The 16,281-nt window shown below is 51.9% G+C and overlaps 1 protein-coding gene across 4 annotated transcripts; it reads left to right on the top strand.

Annotated features, from left to right (window-relative positions):
* The first annotated feature begins 1,084 nt into the window (after positions 1-1,084).
* ZNF8 (zinc finger protein 8) lies at positions 1,085-15,354 on the top strand. 4 transcript variants are annotated; one of them, XM_072966436.1, is made up of 5 exons: positions 1,085-1,280; positions 4,660-4,786; positions 5,030-5,125; positions 8,421-9,850; positions 11,728-15,354. In XM_072966436.1, exons 1-4 carry the CDS (start codon positions 1,215-1,217, stop codon positions 9,803-9,805), a joined length of 1,674 nt encoding a protein of 557 aa, XP_072822537.1. In that variant the 5' UTR covers positions 1,085-1,214; the 3' UTR covers positions 9,806-9,850; positions 11,728-15,354. The 4 variants fall into 4 exon arrangements, with proteins under 4 accessions (XP_072822537.1, XP_072822538.1, XP_072822539.1 ...); XM_072966437.1 differs by having other exon boundaries at positions 10,686-15,354; XM_072966438.1 differs by lacking the exon at positions 11,728-15,354 and having other exon boundaries at positions 8,421-8,671; positions 8,759-10,092.
* The last annotated feature ends 927 nt before the right edge of the window (positions 15,355-16,281 follow it).

The raw sequence follows: 16,281 nt of genomic DNA, 5'->3' as shown, positions 1-16,281 counted from the left end.
CCCACAGCCGCCTGCTCTGGTGAGTGAAGATACCTGACTCATGCTCCTCCTGGTACTGCAGACCCTGTCAGGTTGGGCCCTATGTAGGGTGGTGGGGCAGATGTCCAGCAGAGAGCAGAGCAGTCGGCGGACTGGAGCATAGAAAATCAGAGTCAGAAAAGAGAGGGAATAGGAGAGTATGGACATCACAAGCCCCTTGGAAGCCAGCTGCCCTAACCCAGCAGTGACCACGATTATTTACCCCTTGGTCGTGTCTGTGGTTTATTGCCTGTCCCTCCCCACTACACCAAGAGCTCCGTGGCGAGTTATCTCTGTCCTCTGCCTTGCTGTGCCTGATTCCTAGCACACAGTAAGTGGTCAAATAAATATTTGTTCTGGTTCGACTGCATCCTGGTGAACACTTGCTTTGCCTTTCTTCTTTTCTAATAAACTTTCTAATGGGCTCTGACAGACCCACGGAAATAACCCATGGCAAAGAGAACACCCCAAATTGAGAAACAGAACATGATCAGCTCTCAGAAACCGCGCGTGCCCCCTCCCGGCCGCTAGCCTCCCAAAATCTATTCTATTAACAAAACATTTAAATGTTCGTGTAATTCTGAAGTATGGGAAGTATTTTAAGTACAACAGCAGTGTCCAATCCGGAGAGAGAAAAGGAAAGCCCCAGGCCTCCTCCTGCGCGTTTTCCAGATGCTGAAATCGGAACAGGCCCCGATTTCAACGCGAGCTGTCGCATCCTGGGTGCAGCCTGGCATTTGGAAGCGGGGCTGCGAGGGCCAAGGCTGAGGGACGGCTGAGCTGGGAGGAGGCTTCCCCCCACGATCAGGGTCCGTAACACAACAGTGTCGGGCGGTGGACCCCCACCATCCCGGCCCTCTGCGCTTCAGCCTGAGCGTCCCATTGGCCGGAGGCCGGCGGGCGGAGTCTCCCATTAGCCCGAAGCCAGAAAGGCCCCATTGGCCGAAGGGCAAGCGGGGGGACCCTCCCATTGGCCTGAAGCCAGAAGGTTCCCATTGGTCGAAGGCTCGACCAACGAAGGCTCTCATTTGCCTGGCGCTGCGCCGCGCCGCACGGCCTTCTGGGAGCTGTAGTTGCAGCGTCGCCGGCGCGGCCGCCATTGTCCGGCGGGCTGTGAGTCCGGCGGTTCGTGTGGCGTGGGTGGCTTTCGGATTCAGAGTCGCCGCGGGCGGCTGTTCTCGACCTGTCGGCCCAGGATGGACCCGGAGGAGGAAGCGGCTGCACTGGCGATGGCTACGGAGCCGCCGGCGGAACGGCTCCAGGTACGGTGGAACAATAATAGTAACAATAACAACGACGGCAGCGGGCCCCGGGCGGGCGTCTCCCTCAGACTTGCCCCTTTAGCCCTCGCAGCGCGCGGTGAGCCGGGTCAGCGTTATCCCCCGAGACTTGCTGGGAGACTGCAGCCCGGGTCGGGCTCACTGACCAACCCAGCCGTCAGGGGTGGCATCGGAATTCGAACCCGGGTTCTCCAGCCCCCTAGTGCGCGTGCTCCGCGGGTCCTCCGGCCTTGCCGTTTCGGGGTGGGACTTTGGGTCATTCCCGAGGACCAGGCTGGCCCTGTCCCCGCCCCGAAGGCCGGCCGCCGTGAGAATGGGTAATAGTAACTGGAGTAGAGATGCTTCAACATACGGAGTCCGCCGACTCACACCCGGAGCCCCGCTTCCCGAAGCCCCTGGCCCGCGGCTGGGGCATAGCCTCTGGGGTGAGGACGAGTGACCACATACCACGTGGGTCCGACCCCTGCGGGGCTGTGGGGGACTGCAGTACAGGGCAATCTGCTTACAGGACCATCTGGGAGGCGCCTGATTGAAAGCTACAGCCGTTCTAGACAAAGTGGCCGCTGCCTGTGTTCTCCGTATAGTGCTGACTCCACATGGCAGGAGCCGAAAGGAATTCATAAATCCTGAGGCTCTGCGTCTTTGAAATTATGGACTGGGTTACTGGGGCTGCATTTATTTATGATTCGGTAGACAAAGGGAAACTCTTGATAATTTTCTATGTGCATGTGTTCAGAGGTGTGTTGCTGCAGATTGGCATGAAATGCAACCCCGCCTTAGTTTAGTTTGCTTTTGCTGAGGATGGGAGAAAGGAGGCAGGAAGGAAGTCAGAATAGGAGAGCCGGACAGTAGTTAAAGCAGTAAAAACAGATTGTATTCAGTTGTTGTTGCAATAGAGGGAAGAGACTTCAGTATAGAACTGGACTCAATTCTGAATACAACAAGAGAAGCTGGGGTTTATAACGGGGGTAATGCTGCGCTGACCTAAAACAGGATTCTTGCTGAAGGAGGCTAAGTGCTGGGATATTACCTGGAGGATTGTGGGGGATGAGGACTTTGAAAAGATATCATGAGTGATCAGATGTGGATGATGGGATCCTGGCTAAACCAATGTGACAGGGTTTTTGGTTAAACTACCTGATGCTAAATGGACACACAAGCCCAAAGGTTAGGGCTTAGTTGGGAAGAGAATTCGGAGAAGGCCAACTAAAGTTTGGTCAAGGACAAAGTCTTTGTCAGCAGTAAGAGAGGTTTAAGAGGAAGTGTGTTCATTATCTGTTGCTGTGTAAGGAATAACGCAAGACTTAGTAGCCTAAAACAGCAGTAAATATCATCTCAGTTTCTAATGGTAGGAATTCTGAAATGACTTAGCTGGTGGGTCTCGCCTGAGCCCATGAATTGACAGTTAAGATGTTAGCCTGGACTGCTGTCACCTGAGACTTGATTGGGGCTGGAGGATCCATCTCCTGGGTGGCTCATTCACATGACAGTTGGCAGGAGGCCTCTGTTCCTTTCCACGTGGGCCACCCTGTGGAGCTGCTTGGGTGTCCTCACAACATGGCACCTGGCCCGCAAAGTGAGTGACCTAGAAGAGGGCAAGGTGGAGGTCACAATGCCCTTTGTGACCTGGGGTCAGAATTCACACCCTACAATATCAGTTGCAGAAGTCAAACCCACTCAGTTTAGGAGGGGACTACACAAGGGCTGGGGGGCCACTGGTGGCTGTCTTGGAGGCCAGCCACCGCAGGAGGCCAGGGCCAGAAGTGGAGGGCCTTGAGGTCCAATGTACTTGTATGCTTTGGCTGCTGTAACAGATGACTACAGGGGTACTGGCTTAAAACAGTACACGTTTACTCTCAGAGTTCTGGGGGTCAGAGGGCTGAACTCAAGGTGGAACCAGGTTCCCCTTCCTGTCAAGACTCTGGGGGAATCCATCTCCTTGGCTTTTGCATCTGTTAGAGCTGTAAACCTTGCATTTCTTGGCTCATGGCCCTTTATCCCTCTTCAGAGCCTGTGCATAGCATTTTGCTTCAGTGATCACGTTGTCCTCTGCCTCCTGTAGTTAAATCTCCCTTTGCCTTTCCTTTCCAAGGACATTTGTGATTGCATTTAGGGGCCACCTGGATAATCCAGGATAATCCCCCTTTTTTAAAAAAAAAATCCTTGGTCACATCCACAAAGTCCTTCTTGCCATTATGACATTCACAGGTTCCAGGAACTAGGACCCGGATATCTTTGGGGGCCATTCTTCACCGAACCATAGCCAGGCTAAAAAGGATTTCCTGTATCCAAAGGTGAAAAGGAGCTGTTCAAATATTTGAAGCAGGAATGACATGGGTTTGAGGGAAAAAAAAACATTTAGAAATTTGGGGGGTGGGTAGCAGAGACAATGAGAGCTAACTGAGGCACATACTTGTAGGAGGTGGGCTCAATGACCAGGTGCCGGTTGATGCTAGGGCAGCCTGGTCAGCTGGGGGAGAGTGTATGGAGGAAAGGGATCTGGCAGAGCCCATCCCTCCAGGCCCCTACAGTGCAGAGCAGGGGTCCAAGGGCAGCAGCAGAGAGTGTCACGAGACAGCAAGGAGTGGGCTCCTGCTAGAATTCCAGGAGGAGACATGAAGGACTCATATGATGCCACTGAGAGGTCTTGTGGTCTGGACAGACCAGTACTCAAGTGGACCTGACAGCTGGGCCATTGCTGGCAATGCGTGCAGAGTAGGCGATGGGGGCAGGAGGCACAGACAGCATGAACAGAGCTGGAGGACCTTCTGAGTGTGAGGTGAGGATACGCGGACTGGAGCAGAGACCTCCACTCCCAACCAAAGGGTTCTGCGTATTTGCTACACAATTGTCTTACATGGGCCCATTTCAGTTATTACCTGTGAGCCTGCCCAGTCTCTGAAGGCCGGCAAGTTTCTGACTCCAGCTGCACACCCCTCTTTTCAGGGAGGATAACAAGCCTTGCTTTGAATCTAAGGACTTCTTAGTGTGTCAGTTAGCTCTTGCTGCACAAAAAACTATCCCAAAACTTAGTGGCTTAGAACAGCAGCCATTTCTTTAGCCTACAAATCTGCGAGTCAGCAGTTTAGATTGTCTCTGTTGGCACCCTTACCTGTCTGAGGTCAGTTGTAGGTCTGCGGTGGTTGGCTTTGATCTTGACTGAACGCCTTCTCCTGTCCTCGCCGTACAAGGCACACCACGCACAGCAGCCCAGGAGGTGCCCAGCAAGACCTGACTTGCATCGCTCAGAACGTGCACCCTCTCAGGACACTGGCCTGCTTGTCTTCACCTTCCCTGTTCCTCTTCCTGAGAGCACCAGTGGGGACAGTTCAGCTGATTGAGTGTGTGTGTGATGTTTCAGGAGCCGGTGACCTTCCGGGACGTGGCCGTGGACTTCACCCAGGAGGAGTGGGGGCAGCTGGGGCCTGCCCAGAGGACGCTGTACCGTGATGTGATGCTGGAGACCTTTGGGCACTTGCTTTCTGTGGGTGAGGCCCGCTTCCCGAGCTGACAGTCAGATTCCTGCGGTGACTTATTCTTCATGGGTTACGGGTCAGCGGGCCTCTGGTGCTAGGACTTGACTGTGGGCTAGGGATCAGAGACCTTGAATCCTCATTGCCTGTGGGATGTGTGGGTAGGAAGGTGTCTGCCCTTTTCTGCCCCCGTGTCCTGATGGTTAGGAGTCTAGGCTGGAGCAGACCCTCACCTTCTTTGTCTTTCTTTGTTTCCAGGGCCTGAGCTTCCCAAACCCGAAGTCATCTCTCAGCTGGAGCAAGGGGCTGAGCTGTGGGTGGCAGAGAGAGAACTTGCCCAGGGCTGCTGTCCAGGTGAGAACCTGCCGAGTGGGAGTCCCGAACAGGAGCACTTGTGCTGCTTGGATGGTGGAGGGTCAGGGTCTCCGAGACAGGACAGGCTACAGAGGACGGTGGGCAAAGGGCAAAGGGTGGGGCTGAGTCCAGGGGGAGCCAGGTGCCAGCTTCCAGGTCCTTCTCAGTGAAGTCACCCTGAACGTGCTCTGTTGCCCTGGCTGTGAGTCACGACAACACGTGAGAAACATTGGCTTCCAGGGAAGCTCACTATAGGGTCTGTGCCAGGGGTTTACTGGGGGCTGGTCACGTGAACACCCCTGCCTGACACAGAACAAGACCCCTAGCTCCAAGGGGAAAGCAGGTGTTCACCGTAAACCGTACCGTTGGCACAGACAGTTGGGCACAGGGACCCTCTCTTAGCAGCTAGGTTTGTGGCAGCCCTTCCAGGTCTAGGTTCCAAGTCCAGCCTTGAAAGCTGGCCCTCCTGGGATGGCAGTGGGCCTGCCCGCCTAGTTCTTTTATGCATAGGCGATCTGGCCCGTCCTCCCATCCCCTGGGTGGAGTGCTTCCCATGCCCTGTGGCCTCCTCACCTGTGCTCCCCACGGATGAGGGACTCAGGCCTGTGAGGCTGCCCCCACTTCAGACACCAGTCACAAGGCGAGGCCTCCCGTACTTCTGACAGACTGACTAAACCAGGGCTTCCACGCTCCCCCCTCTCAGGTTCACGAATTTGCTCACAGATCATAGATCTCAGGGAAACACTACTTACTTTTACTGTGGGTTTTTTTTTTTAGTATAAATGATAATGTAAAGGTTACAAATGAACAGTCAGATGTCGGGGGAGAGAGGCTGAAGCCCCCCATCCTGAAGCTGTCTAGGGGCCCCACCAGGGTCACCCCAGTAGCATAAACTTGAATGGTTGAGGAGGATTTATTACGATTAACAAAAGACATTCCTCACCCCTCTCACCACGGAAATTCCAAGGGTTTTAGGAGCCATATGCCAGGAACCAGGGATGAAGACCAAATGTGTATGTTTCACTACATGACAGTATCCCAAGCACTCACTCCCTGTGACCTTGTCCCTCAGCCCCGGGCACCACTGATCTACTTTCTGTCTGTGGATTTGCATATTGTGGATGTTCCATTTAAATAGAATCTTGAAGTGTGTGCCCTTGGTGTCGAGCTGATTTTTCTTTTTTCTATTTTTTTTTTAATTGAAGTGTAGATGATGTACAATATTATATAAAGTACAGGTGTCCCATATAGTGATTCACAGTTTTGAAAGGCTCTACTCCATTTATATTTTAAAGGCTGTACTCCAGTTATTATAAAATATCGGCTGTATCTATATTCCCCGTGCTGTGCAGTATAGCCTTACAGCTTATTTTGTCCATAACGGTTTGTATGTGTCTAACTTATCTCTATGAGTGTCACATTTTTGGGGTTCAGTTGCGTGTATGCTTCATTCCTTTTTGTGGCTGAATAACATCCCTTTGTGGCTGGACCATGGTTATTTATCCATGCATGGACGTTTGGTTTGTTTCCATTCTTGGGCTCTGGTGACAGTGCCACTGTGAACATTCCTGTCCGAGTCTCCGTATGGACTGACTGGTGTGTTTACGAGGCCCTCTGGGGGTTGTGCGTGGAGTCAAGTTCAGGGGCTGGGGGTGAGTGGATGGGCGCCCGCTGCCCGCCTGGCCTCAGCCCCTCCTGCCCCTCTCCCTGGGCCAGTGCGCCTCTCTGCCTCACATCTGAGGACCTGCTCCCATCAGCTCTGGGACCTGGCTGTGGATACTGGTTGGTGAGATGGCCCCTGAGTGAGTGAGCACACATTTGTGTGCTCTAGACAGAATTCCAGCCAGGGAGGAGGTTCGAGGGGATTGGGGCCCCCAAAGATGTGCCTGCCATCACCGTCAGAATTGCCTTCTGTGTTGTGGGGCCAGCCCAGTACAGTCACAGCAGCCCTGGTGTCAGGGAGGCAGGAAGAGGACAGCTGGTGCCGAGGCTGTAGGTGCTCAGTCACTGGCCCTGGAGGTGGAGGCAGGGGTATGGGCACTTGGCAGCCTCTCACAGCCAGAAATGGCCCGGAAACCCATTCCTGCAGCCCCCAGGGGTGTGGCCCCACCGGCACTGATTTAGGACTCAGACTTCCCGAGAACAGGTTGTGCCGAGTTCAGGCCTGTTCTCTGGTGAGCTGTTCCACCTTCACTGTCCTGCAGGGAGCTGAGCACCTTGCCTGCCCGAGTGGCGATTCTGACCCTGGGGGGGTCCTGGGACCAGGGGCTGCTTCTCCCAAGGTATCCTAAATGCAAGAGGGCACCTGCACTTGGGGACCTGTCCTGTCACACTAGGTTTCCTAAAACTGATCTCCTCGTCCCCTGCCACCCCACTGCTCCTCGTGCACCTTTCCCAGTGTCTGTCTCCTTGGCTTCAAGGCCAGGGCTTTATCCCCAGCCTCTGGGGCCAGACAGCACATATTTTCGGCTTTGCAAGCCATGTGCAGTCTCCAAGTGTGTTTCCTCTCAGCGCTGGAACGAATCAGCACAAACACAGCAGCTTACACAACACGCATTTATCATCTCACAGTGCTGTCAGACCTGACCCACGTGTCTGCTCTGGGTGTTGTCAGCGGGCTGGGGGTTGGGGTGAACTTACTGGGAGGCTCAGGGAGAGTCCGTCCGCATCTGGGCTTGGCCAGCTTGTTGGCAGAATCCAGTTCCCAGAGGTCACAGGACTCGGGTTCCTTGCAGACTGTCATCCAGGAGCTGTTCTCAGCTTCGAGATGCCCCTGAATCCTCTGGCTCATGCCTTCTGCCCAGCCAGCCTCTCCCTTCTGCCTCCTCCTGCTTTTCAAGGTTGAGGGGGTGACTTTGGGCCCACCCCGCTAATCCTGCATCATCTCCCTGTTTTGAGGTTGAAGATCAGCTGATGAGTGAGCTTAGTGTCACCTGCAGACTGCCTCGTCAGCAGGACCTCCATGGCTGTCTGACCGAACAGCCAGGGGACAGCTTCCAAATTTTGCCATCTCTGTCATGTATTTTTTTCCTACAGTTATTTAAAAACCTAAAAACACTTAGTAGCTTGGGGGCTGTACTGTGCCAGCTCCTGACCAATATCAATATCTGGCCATGATGGGTGCTGAAGAAGTTGTTGAAAAGAGTGAGTGAGTGAATCTGTGCAGACAGGGCACTGGTGTTGCAGTAACAGCAGAATTGGGATTTGCCTGGAGGTTGCGCAGGTCCTCAGGACACAGGACACAGGCTCTGGGTTTTCTCCCCCAGCCCCTCACAACTCTCCGGTTTTCTTTCAGGCTGGGAGCCTGGACCTGAAGGCCGAGTGCCACCCCGGGAGCAGGGCCTTCCTGACGAGAAGGGAGAGGAAGGCCTCCTGATGGAGGCTCCGTGTCCCGCCACCCCTGGGGAAGATGCGGGGTGTGAGGGCCAGGTCCCCGAAGTACCAGAGACAGACCAGGGTCATTTGAGGCAATTGGAATTCAGCCTCAAGGAAGGACCAGTTCGAGATGGAAGCCACGAAAGCATCCAACTCGGGGAAGACTGTGTGGTGAGTTCAGACCTGCACCCATTCCCAGAGATCTCTGGGGCAGGATACTTGTGGACCCATGACTCACAGGCTCCCATCTTGGAACAGAACTCCAGCTCAGCGGGTCAGCAGACGGGCTCAGGACAACAGCTGGGTGACGGCAGTGACTGTGGCAAAGCCCCGGGGCCAACTGTTCCCGGGCCAGAGCCCGTACGCAGCCAGGCTCAGGATAAACCCTACAAGTGTGCTGACTGCGGGAAGTCCTTCAACCACAACGCGCACCTCACGGTGCACAAGAGGATCCACACGGGGGAGAGGCCGTACATGTGCAAGGAGTGCGGGAAGGCCTTCAGCCAGAACTCCTCCCTGGTCCAGCACGAGCGCATCCACACGGGTGACAAGCCCTACAAGTGTGCTGAGTGCGGCAAGTCTTTCTGCCACAGCACTCACCTCACGGTCCACCGGAGGATCCACACCGGGGAGAAGCCCTACGAGTGTCAGGACTGCGGGCGCGCCTTCAACCAGAACTCCTCCCTGGGCCGCCACCGGCGCACGCACACCGGGGAGAAGCCCTACGCCTGCAGCGTGTGCGGGAAGGCCTTCTCGCGGACCACCTGCCTGTTCCTGCACCTGAGGACTCACACTGAGGAGCGGCCCTATGAGTGCAACCACTGCGGGAAGGGCTTCCGGCACAGCTCTTCCCTGGCCCAGCACCAGCGCAAGCACGTCGGGGAGAGGCTGGTCTTCGAGCAGATGCCGGCTCTCACGAAGCCTGAGTGGCCGGAACCCCTGGCCCCGGGTGAGAGGGCCCCCCGGAGCGACAGGCCCTTCAAGTGTGGCCAGTGTGGCAAGTGTTTCAGTCAGAGCTCGCACCTCATCCGACACCAGATCACGCACAGCCGGGAGGAGCCCCCCGGCCGAGGCCGGCGGCGCCAGCAGCCCCGCGGCCGGAGCCCGCACCTCAGCCGGCACCCGCTGGCACCCTCGGGCGAGAATCCTGGGGGCGGGATGAAGGCCGGACAGCCTGCCGGCCGAGCGCTTGCCCTGTTTGACATCCACGAAATCATGCAAGAGAAAAACCCAGTGCATGTTATTGGGGTGGAAGAGCCTCCTGTGGGCACGTCTGTGCTATTTGACATCCGAGAATCCACGTAGGGGAGAAACTGAGGATGACTTTTGAAGTCCAGGTACAAAGATGTGGTAAGTCCGCATGGTGTGTTTACGGAAAGGGGGCTGGGGGTACAAGTGCCCTCGGGTTTCCTAAGGGAATGATGCTTCCCGAACACCTGGGGTCAGTGCCTCTGCATTCTCTCAAGCCTAGTGCCCCCAACCTCCTGTTACCCTGAAATGAATTCACCGGTGATGTAACCTACATGTGTGTGATGTCAGAAAATCCACGAATGGCCCCGTCTGTAAAGGATAATTAAAACAAAAGTAACTTCCGACAGGGTAATGTGTGCTGAGTTGGTGTGGAGTCTGTCCCTGGGACTGGGCGGCCTCTGTACCCGGAGGCCGGGAGCACCGCCTGTCATTTGCCGTCATACACGGTGTGGTGTCGGCCAGGAAACCCTAAAAGGGTCATTCCTAGATGGGTGTGATTTTCCAGAGTGGTGACTAACTCTTCGAAAAGGTTTTGAGCAAGACAGAATGCCATTGCATTTCTGGAAGATTTTGTATAACATTCTAAACATGCAGGAATCAGTTTGTGTTTGTATGTCAATTAATTTGTGTTTGAGGTCGAGCCAGGGTCTCAGTTCATACATTACCACCAGGTGGTTTCACACATACATACACAGTCCATGGGGCCGGGTCCGCACTTCAGGGTCATTAGAGCCTGTGTGGCAGCCACACTCACGCCCAAATCGGGTGACAGAGAAGCCCCGGGAAATTCCACAGCTTTTCAGGCTGTCACAGCTCCTGTTGAAAACCATCGTCTTAGAACACCCATGTTGCTGTGAGATGGAGGATCTCAAGTCATCGTGGTTTTGTTCCCTACGAGACATTTGGTGATGTCTGGACACATTTTGGTTGTCAGGACTGGTGGAAGGGAGCTATGCCACTGGCATCCAATGGGAGAGGCCAGAGATGCGGCTGAACACCCACAAAGCTCCAAACAGCCCTCAACCAAGAGTCATCGGCCCCGCAGTGGAGAAGCCACACCCAACACAACCGCTGACTTTCCTGACTCTGGAAATTGATGGATGAGGGCTAGACTAACAGTCCTATGCATTTGACTTGAACAAATGATATCATTAATGAATGTACAGAATGTTTTTCAGTAATTTTTTTTTCAGTATTTGGTGGCCTTTGTAGTTTGGTGTGAAGAAGGAAGAGAATCCACTTATTTTTCTGAGTAATCTAAATTTTAGCATTTTATTTTGGGCATTCCATGTGAAACATGGATAATACATTTTCACTGGCACCCCTACCTACCACAGGATTATTTTCACAGCAGCTCCAGAAATCAAGTCATTTCATCCATTTTTCTGAATATCTCTAAAAAGCAAGGACTTTCAAAAATATGTATGTAACTATGCTGGTCCGTGGGGACAAAACTGTTTTGTAATTGTGCTAAGACTTTGCCTTTTTCACCGTGTTGATGTCTGCACTGATAGTGCAGAAACACCGGCTGGGTAAACCCGCCATGGCCTGAGGGAGTGGGAGTCGAGGATGTGGCCCAGGGTCAGTGTTCGTATTCTTCCTTCCCTGCATTGCAGTAAAGGGGGGACAGTGTTGGTTTCTCATAAGAATGTCCATGATGAAAAAGGAAAAATTACTAATTTTATTAAATCTCAAGTAAAACTACATTACCACTATCACATCTAAACAGAAACAACAGTTCCTCAGTTGCAGTTCCTCAAGCTGCATCACCACGCAGCTTGTGTTCCGGTGTTCCTGGTTGCCTTGTAAGTTTGGTTTTCTGTGTGGTTTCTTCTAATTGTGATCTAAAGAGAAACCACCCAGTGCGTTTGGTTGATACTTTCCTTAGGTCTCTTTTAATTTACAGGTGTCCCCTTTGTAGTTTTTTCTTCTGTGTTGGAAACAGTAGAGTAACCTCACTTTTGTGCCCATCCCAGGCCTGCCCCTCAGACCCTCCCAGCCTGGCAGACTGACTTCTGACTTGGCCTCCGGTCGCTGGGCTGTGCTGTGTGACGCCCCCGTTCTGTTCTCACAAGCCATCGGCCCCTTCCCAAGCGCAGCTCCCTTCTCCATGGGGTCTCTGCTGGAAGACCTCTCTCTCAGCTGTCAACCCCGAGGAGGGCCAGACTTCTTAGAAAACGGCTGCTTTTTATACAACACGGGACTGTCTCATGTGAGCATTTTCATGTCCACTGTTGGAAACTTCGCCTGGGTCATCTTTTTGCTTTCCTCTGGTTTTCCTCCTGAGGAAAGCAGAGCTTCCTGACCTTCGTCTCTGCTGTTCTTGACATAAAGAAGAACGTTGTCTCCGTGGTGTGATCCAAATGCTATGTATAGCATAAAGGATGCAAAACCCAAGGATTTTAACCTGCCTGCTCTCTAACCTAGAATTAAAGACCTCAAGGACCCTCCGGAAATGAAATGTCCAGCCCACTGGGACTCTACGTCTGTGCTTCAGTTACTCACAACCGTTGCCTTTTCTTGTTTGTTCGCTGTTCCTGCTGCAGTTGCTGAAACTAGCAAAGTTAAATACAAACCATAAACACCAGAAGTTGGAAGGAAAGAAAATTGAATAGGGCACATCTCAGCTTGTAGAAATTGTTCCCAAAAATACCCTGCAGAAGGAACGTTGCATTGGCCAAGCGTTGAAGGGATTTCCCCACAGAGGGGCGTGGCAGCACCTCTGGGAGCCGGGCCGGTGACTGAGCATCAGCACTCAGCACTGGGTCACTGTGGCTGAGTGTTGGAACCCCACCCAGACTTGCATGTCCATTTCTGTTCTTCGGATGCTGTGAGTGCCATGGCCCCAGTATCCGTTGTAGCAGAGCCGGCCTCTGGGATGCTTGCAGCCTCATGGCGTATGTGCAGAGACTCCACGAGACCCCGTTGAAGCTCCAGTTTCTCTGCTCTGTGCTCACCTTTCCTCAAGGTTTGTCCTCATGGCTTTTCGCATCAGCTCTCACTGTCACGGGAGCTCTGTCCTCATAGCTTGGCCCGCACCAGCTCCTATTTCGTGCTTAGCAGATAAACTTCTGCTTACATAGCTGAGAGGAGGTGTGTTTTCAGATGGTCCTGTGATGTGTGTCATTTTACACTTAAGGAAAACAAAGCACAGGACCAGTTACTGTCCCAAGGCTGCACGGCCAGGTAGTGGAGGTAGAATCTGAAGTCAACGCCCAGTTAACAGTGGCTTAAACAAATCAGGCTTTGTTCACAGGCTGTCTTCAGTGGCTCAGCTATGTCAGAATCTGGGTTTTCTTGCAGCCTGTCCCTCATGGTCATGGGGAGGCTGCTGCCACTCAGCTATTGCATCACAATCCAGACTGGAGGAAGAGGGAGGCAGCACTCATTTCTTTGGCAAGGGTCAAAGAAAAGGCTTTCCCAGAAGCTCCTGGCAGAGGCCCACTTATGTCTCACTGGCCAAGGCTGGGTCCCAGGGCCTCCCTTAATGATGAGGGGGCTCAGAAAGCTCATGTTCAGCTTTTCTAACCTCTGAGACAAAGACCTGTACAAAGAGGTCTCGGGAAGTGGGTGATGGAGAGGCAGATCGCCGAACCTGCTGCCACATTTCTGCTCCAGTCTCTTGGAGGGACCGTCAGTGCTCCCCATTTTCTTCTCAGGGGCTGTGTCTTCATCTCCCGGATTGTCCAGCTGGCGGGGCCCCCTCCTTCCAAAGCTCAGCCCCCTGGCGTCCTGAAATCTGCCCTCATTCAGAGTCCTTCCATCTCTCCAGGGGCTTCTTGCCCTCCCTGCCCCTTTTAAATGCTGGGATCCCTGGGGCGCTGTCCCCACACACCCCTCTGATGTCCCCATCCACACCTGTGGCTTTGTGTCACTCGCTCCCAGATCTTGGTCTCTGAGCTTCAGCTCCCCCAAGATGTCCCACAGACTCCGAACACACCACCAATCCAGACGGAAATGCCACTTTCCAGTGCAGACCTGTCCCTCCTCCCCCGGTCCCTTCCACAGGGTATGTTACCATCTGCCATTCCACTCTTCAAGCCAGGAGTTGGATGTCCTGTTGATTTTACCACCTAACCATCTCAGCTGCCTTCATTTCATTCCCTTCCCACTGCCACCACTGGTGCAGGATGGCCACGAGGGGGAAGTGACGTGACACCAAGTGGCCTGGGCACCAGAGCTCTCCCCGCTTTCCACTTTTCCTCCTCACTGTGCTGTCAGTGGTGGGTGCAGACTCAGAATGTTCCAACTACCAGTGTGCCCTGGGGACGGGAGACCCGGCAGTAACTTTGCGGTTCTGGACAACTCGGGAAGCCAGCCTGCGATTCCTGTCCCCACTCCACCTTGGCCCCCAGAACGGCAGTTGCCTAAGGGTCATGTTCCCACAGTTCTCAGAATGGACGCTGTGTGGGCTGAGGCTGCAGTTGCCTCACTGGGAAAGCTGGGGACAAGCTTGTCACCGTCGCCACTTGCCACCCACTCCTGTGCAGCCCAGATCTTTGCACATTTTCATTTCTCATTTCGGATCATGTTTTCTAGGCATAATATTTCTACTGATTTCCTTATAATACTTCGAAACTGAGTCAGATAAGAAACCCCTCAGGGGAAATTACTGTAAACTAGGGAAAATACACAGTTTAATTAGTTGATAAAAGTAATGCAAATTCTTTGTAGCAAAACCTGGAAAATACTCAAAAATATGAAGATTGATTTAACATTTAATGTCTCCTTCTTCCACTATCCAGAGATGGTCATTACCTTAAGATTTTGTTAATTTTTCTTATAATTGTTTTCTTGAAATATACACATGTATCTTATACATAACACCAAAAGTACTTAAAGTTACCTTGTGTTTAGAAAATTGGAATCTCTTCTAGTTCTCTTGAAACGTGCTTCTAACTATATTTTGAACATTTCCTCTGAAAATGGGTTTTATGTAGCTTGTTAAATTACCTTTCAGGAGGATTGTAGCAATGTGTCTTCCACCCGCCACCTTCCCAGTCTTGGCTTTTATCCAGAAGTGGGAGGAGGGTTCCATACACATTTCTGGGGGAGCATGAATTGATACAGCCTCTGTGAAGGACACTTAGTTCGTTGCTGTCTAAATCACAAACATGGAAACCAGTTGTCTCAGCAAACCAGTTGCCGATAGTGAACCCTACAGATATATTTGTATGCGTGCAGACTATTTGTATATGGTATTTGCTGTGGTATCGATATCAAAAGTAAAAATCTGGAAACAGCCTCAGTGTCCACCACAGGGAACTGGCTAAGTGATTTCTGGTGGAGTGGAAAACTACACAGACTTTAAAATGGGAACTGTCTTTATGAACTCATGTGGAAAAGAGCTCCAAGAAGCATTGTTTAGTGAAAAGGTGTAAAATAGTGTTTCCATTTGTGTAAAGAGGAAACCATCTTTACACATACACACAAGATAACTGAGTGGTACAAACTAACCAGACATCCTAGTTGCTCTTGGGGAAGAGAAATGGGGAAGGGATGAGGAGTAATTTTCACTCTTTATCTTTTGATATTTTTGGAATTTTGAAACATGTAGAAGTATTATTACCAATTCAAAAAATAAATTTAAATTAAAAACTCAACTCTTTCCAGTTAAGCTAAATTTGATGATTTGTTCCATTCTTTCCTGTTGTCGGACTTAAAGGTTCACATGACTATGTCTTGGCCACATCTGTTCTGTATGTACACACACTGTGTGTGTGTGTAGCTAATCGGACCAGTTGAGTGTACAATATCCTGGACTCCATGAAGTTTCCTGCAAGCTAGTTGTAGCACATACATTTCCAAGTTATTTTATTAAATTCCCTGTATCAGCCAACCCAAAATGTGAGACCCCACACACAAATTGTGGCCAATAGCCAAGCCCCCCATTTTCAGTGTCTCCTTGCACATTCTCAGAGACTGTCAAGTCATTTGGGCAAAAGGTAGGTGGGAAGAAATCCGCTTCCAGTCTGAAAAGCAGTCTCCCATCAGTCTCTGATAAGGAGACCCAAGGTGAACAGCTTCCAGAATATGCCGTCCAATGTGGTTTCCACATGTGATAATAAATTAACCAAAGTTAAAATGTCAGTTTCTCAGTCACACTAGCCATGTGTGCTAGTTAACTGCTCACTGGTTACAAATAGAACATTTCCATCATTTCAGAACAGTCTTTTGGATAGTGCTGGTCTAACTGTAGGTGGCTGAGAAGACTTTAAAAATCCCCCCTTGTGATCGCCTTACTGCAGTGGGGACTGGAGAAGGGTTAGGTCTGCTTCTCCACCAGGTCACACAGGCCTTCTGCCTGTGGGTGAGCTTTTAATGTCCCATCTTGTACCCAGGGACATCCCTTCATTAGGGAAGGTAATTTGCATCACCTAGTGCCTATCCATTATTGATTTTTAGGGAGTCCTCATGGATATACAGAAAAACTAAGGTGTAGGGATATTCACTGCATGTGTTTATAGTATCTCAATTTCCAGTTAAAGGTGGGAAAGAAAGGTGTAATATCGTGATTTATAACAACATAT

This window comes from Vicugna pacos, chromosome 9 (genome assembly GCF_048564905.1).
Source record: "Vicugna pacos chromosome 9, VicPac4, whole genome shotgun sequence".
NCBI lineage: Eukaryota > Metazoa > Chordata > Mammalia > Artiodactyla > Camelidae > Vicugna > Vicugna pacos.
This window is presented reverse-complemented; position numbering and strand designations above follow the sequence as displayed.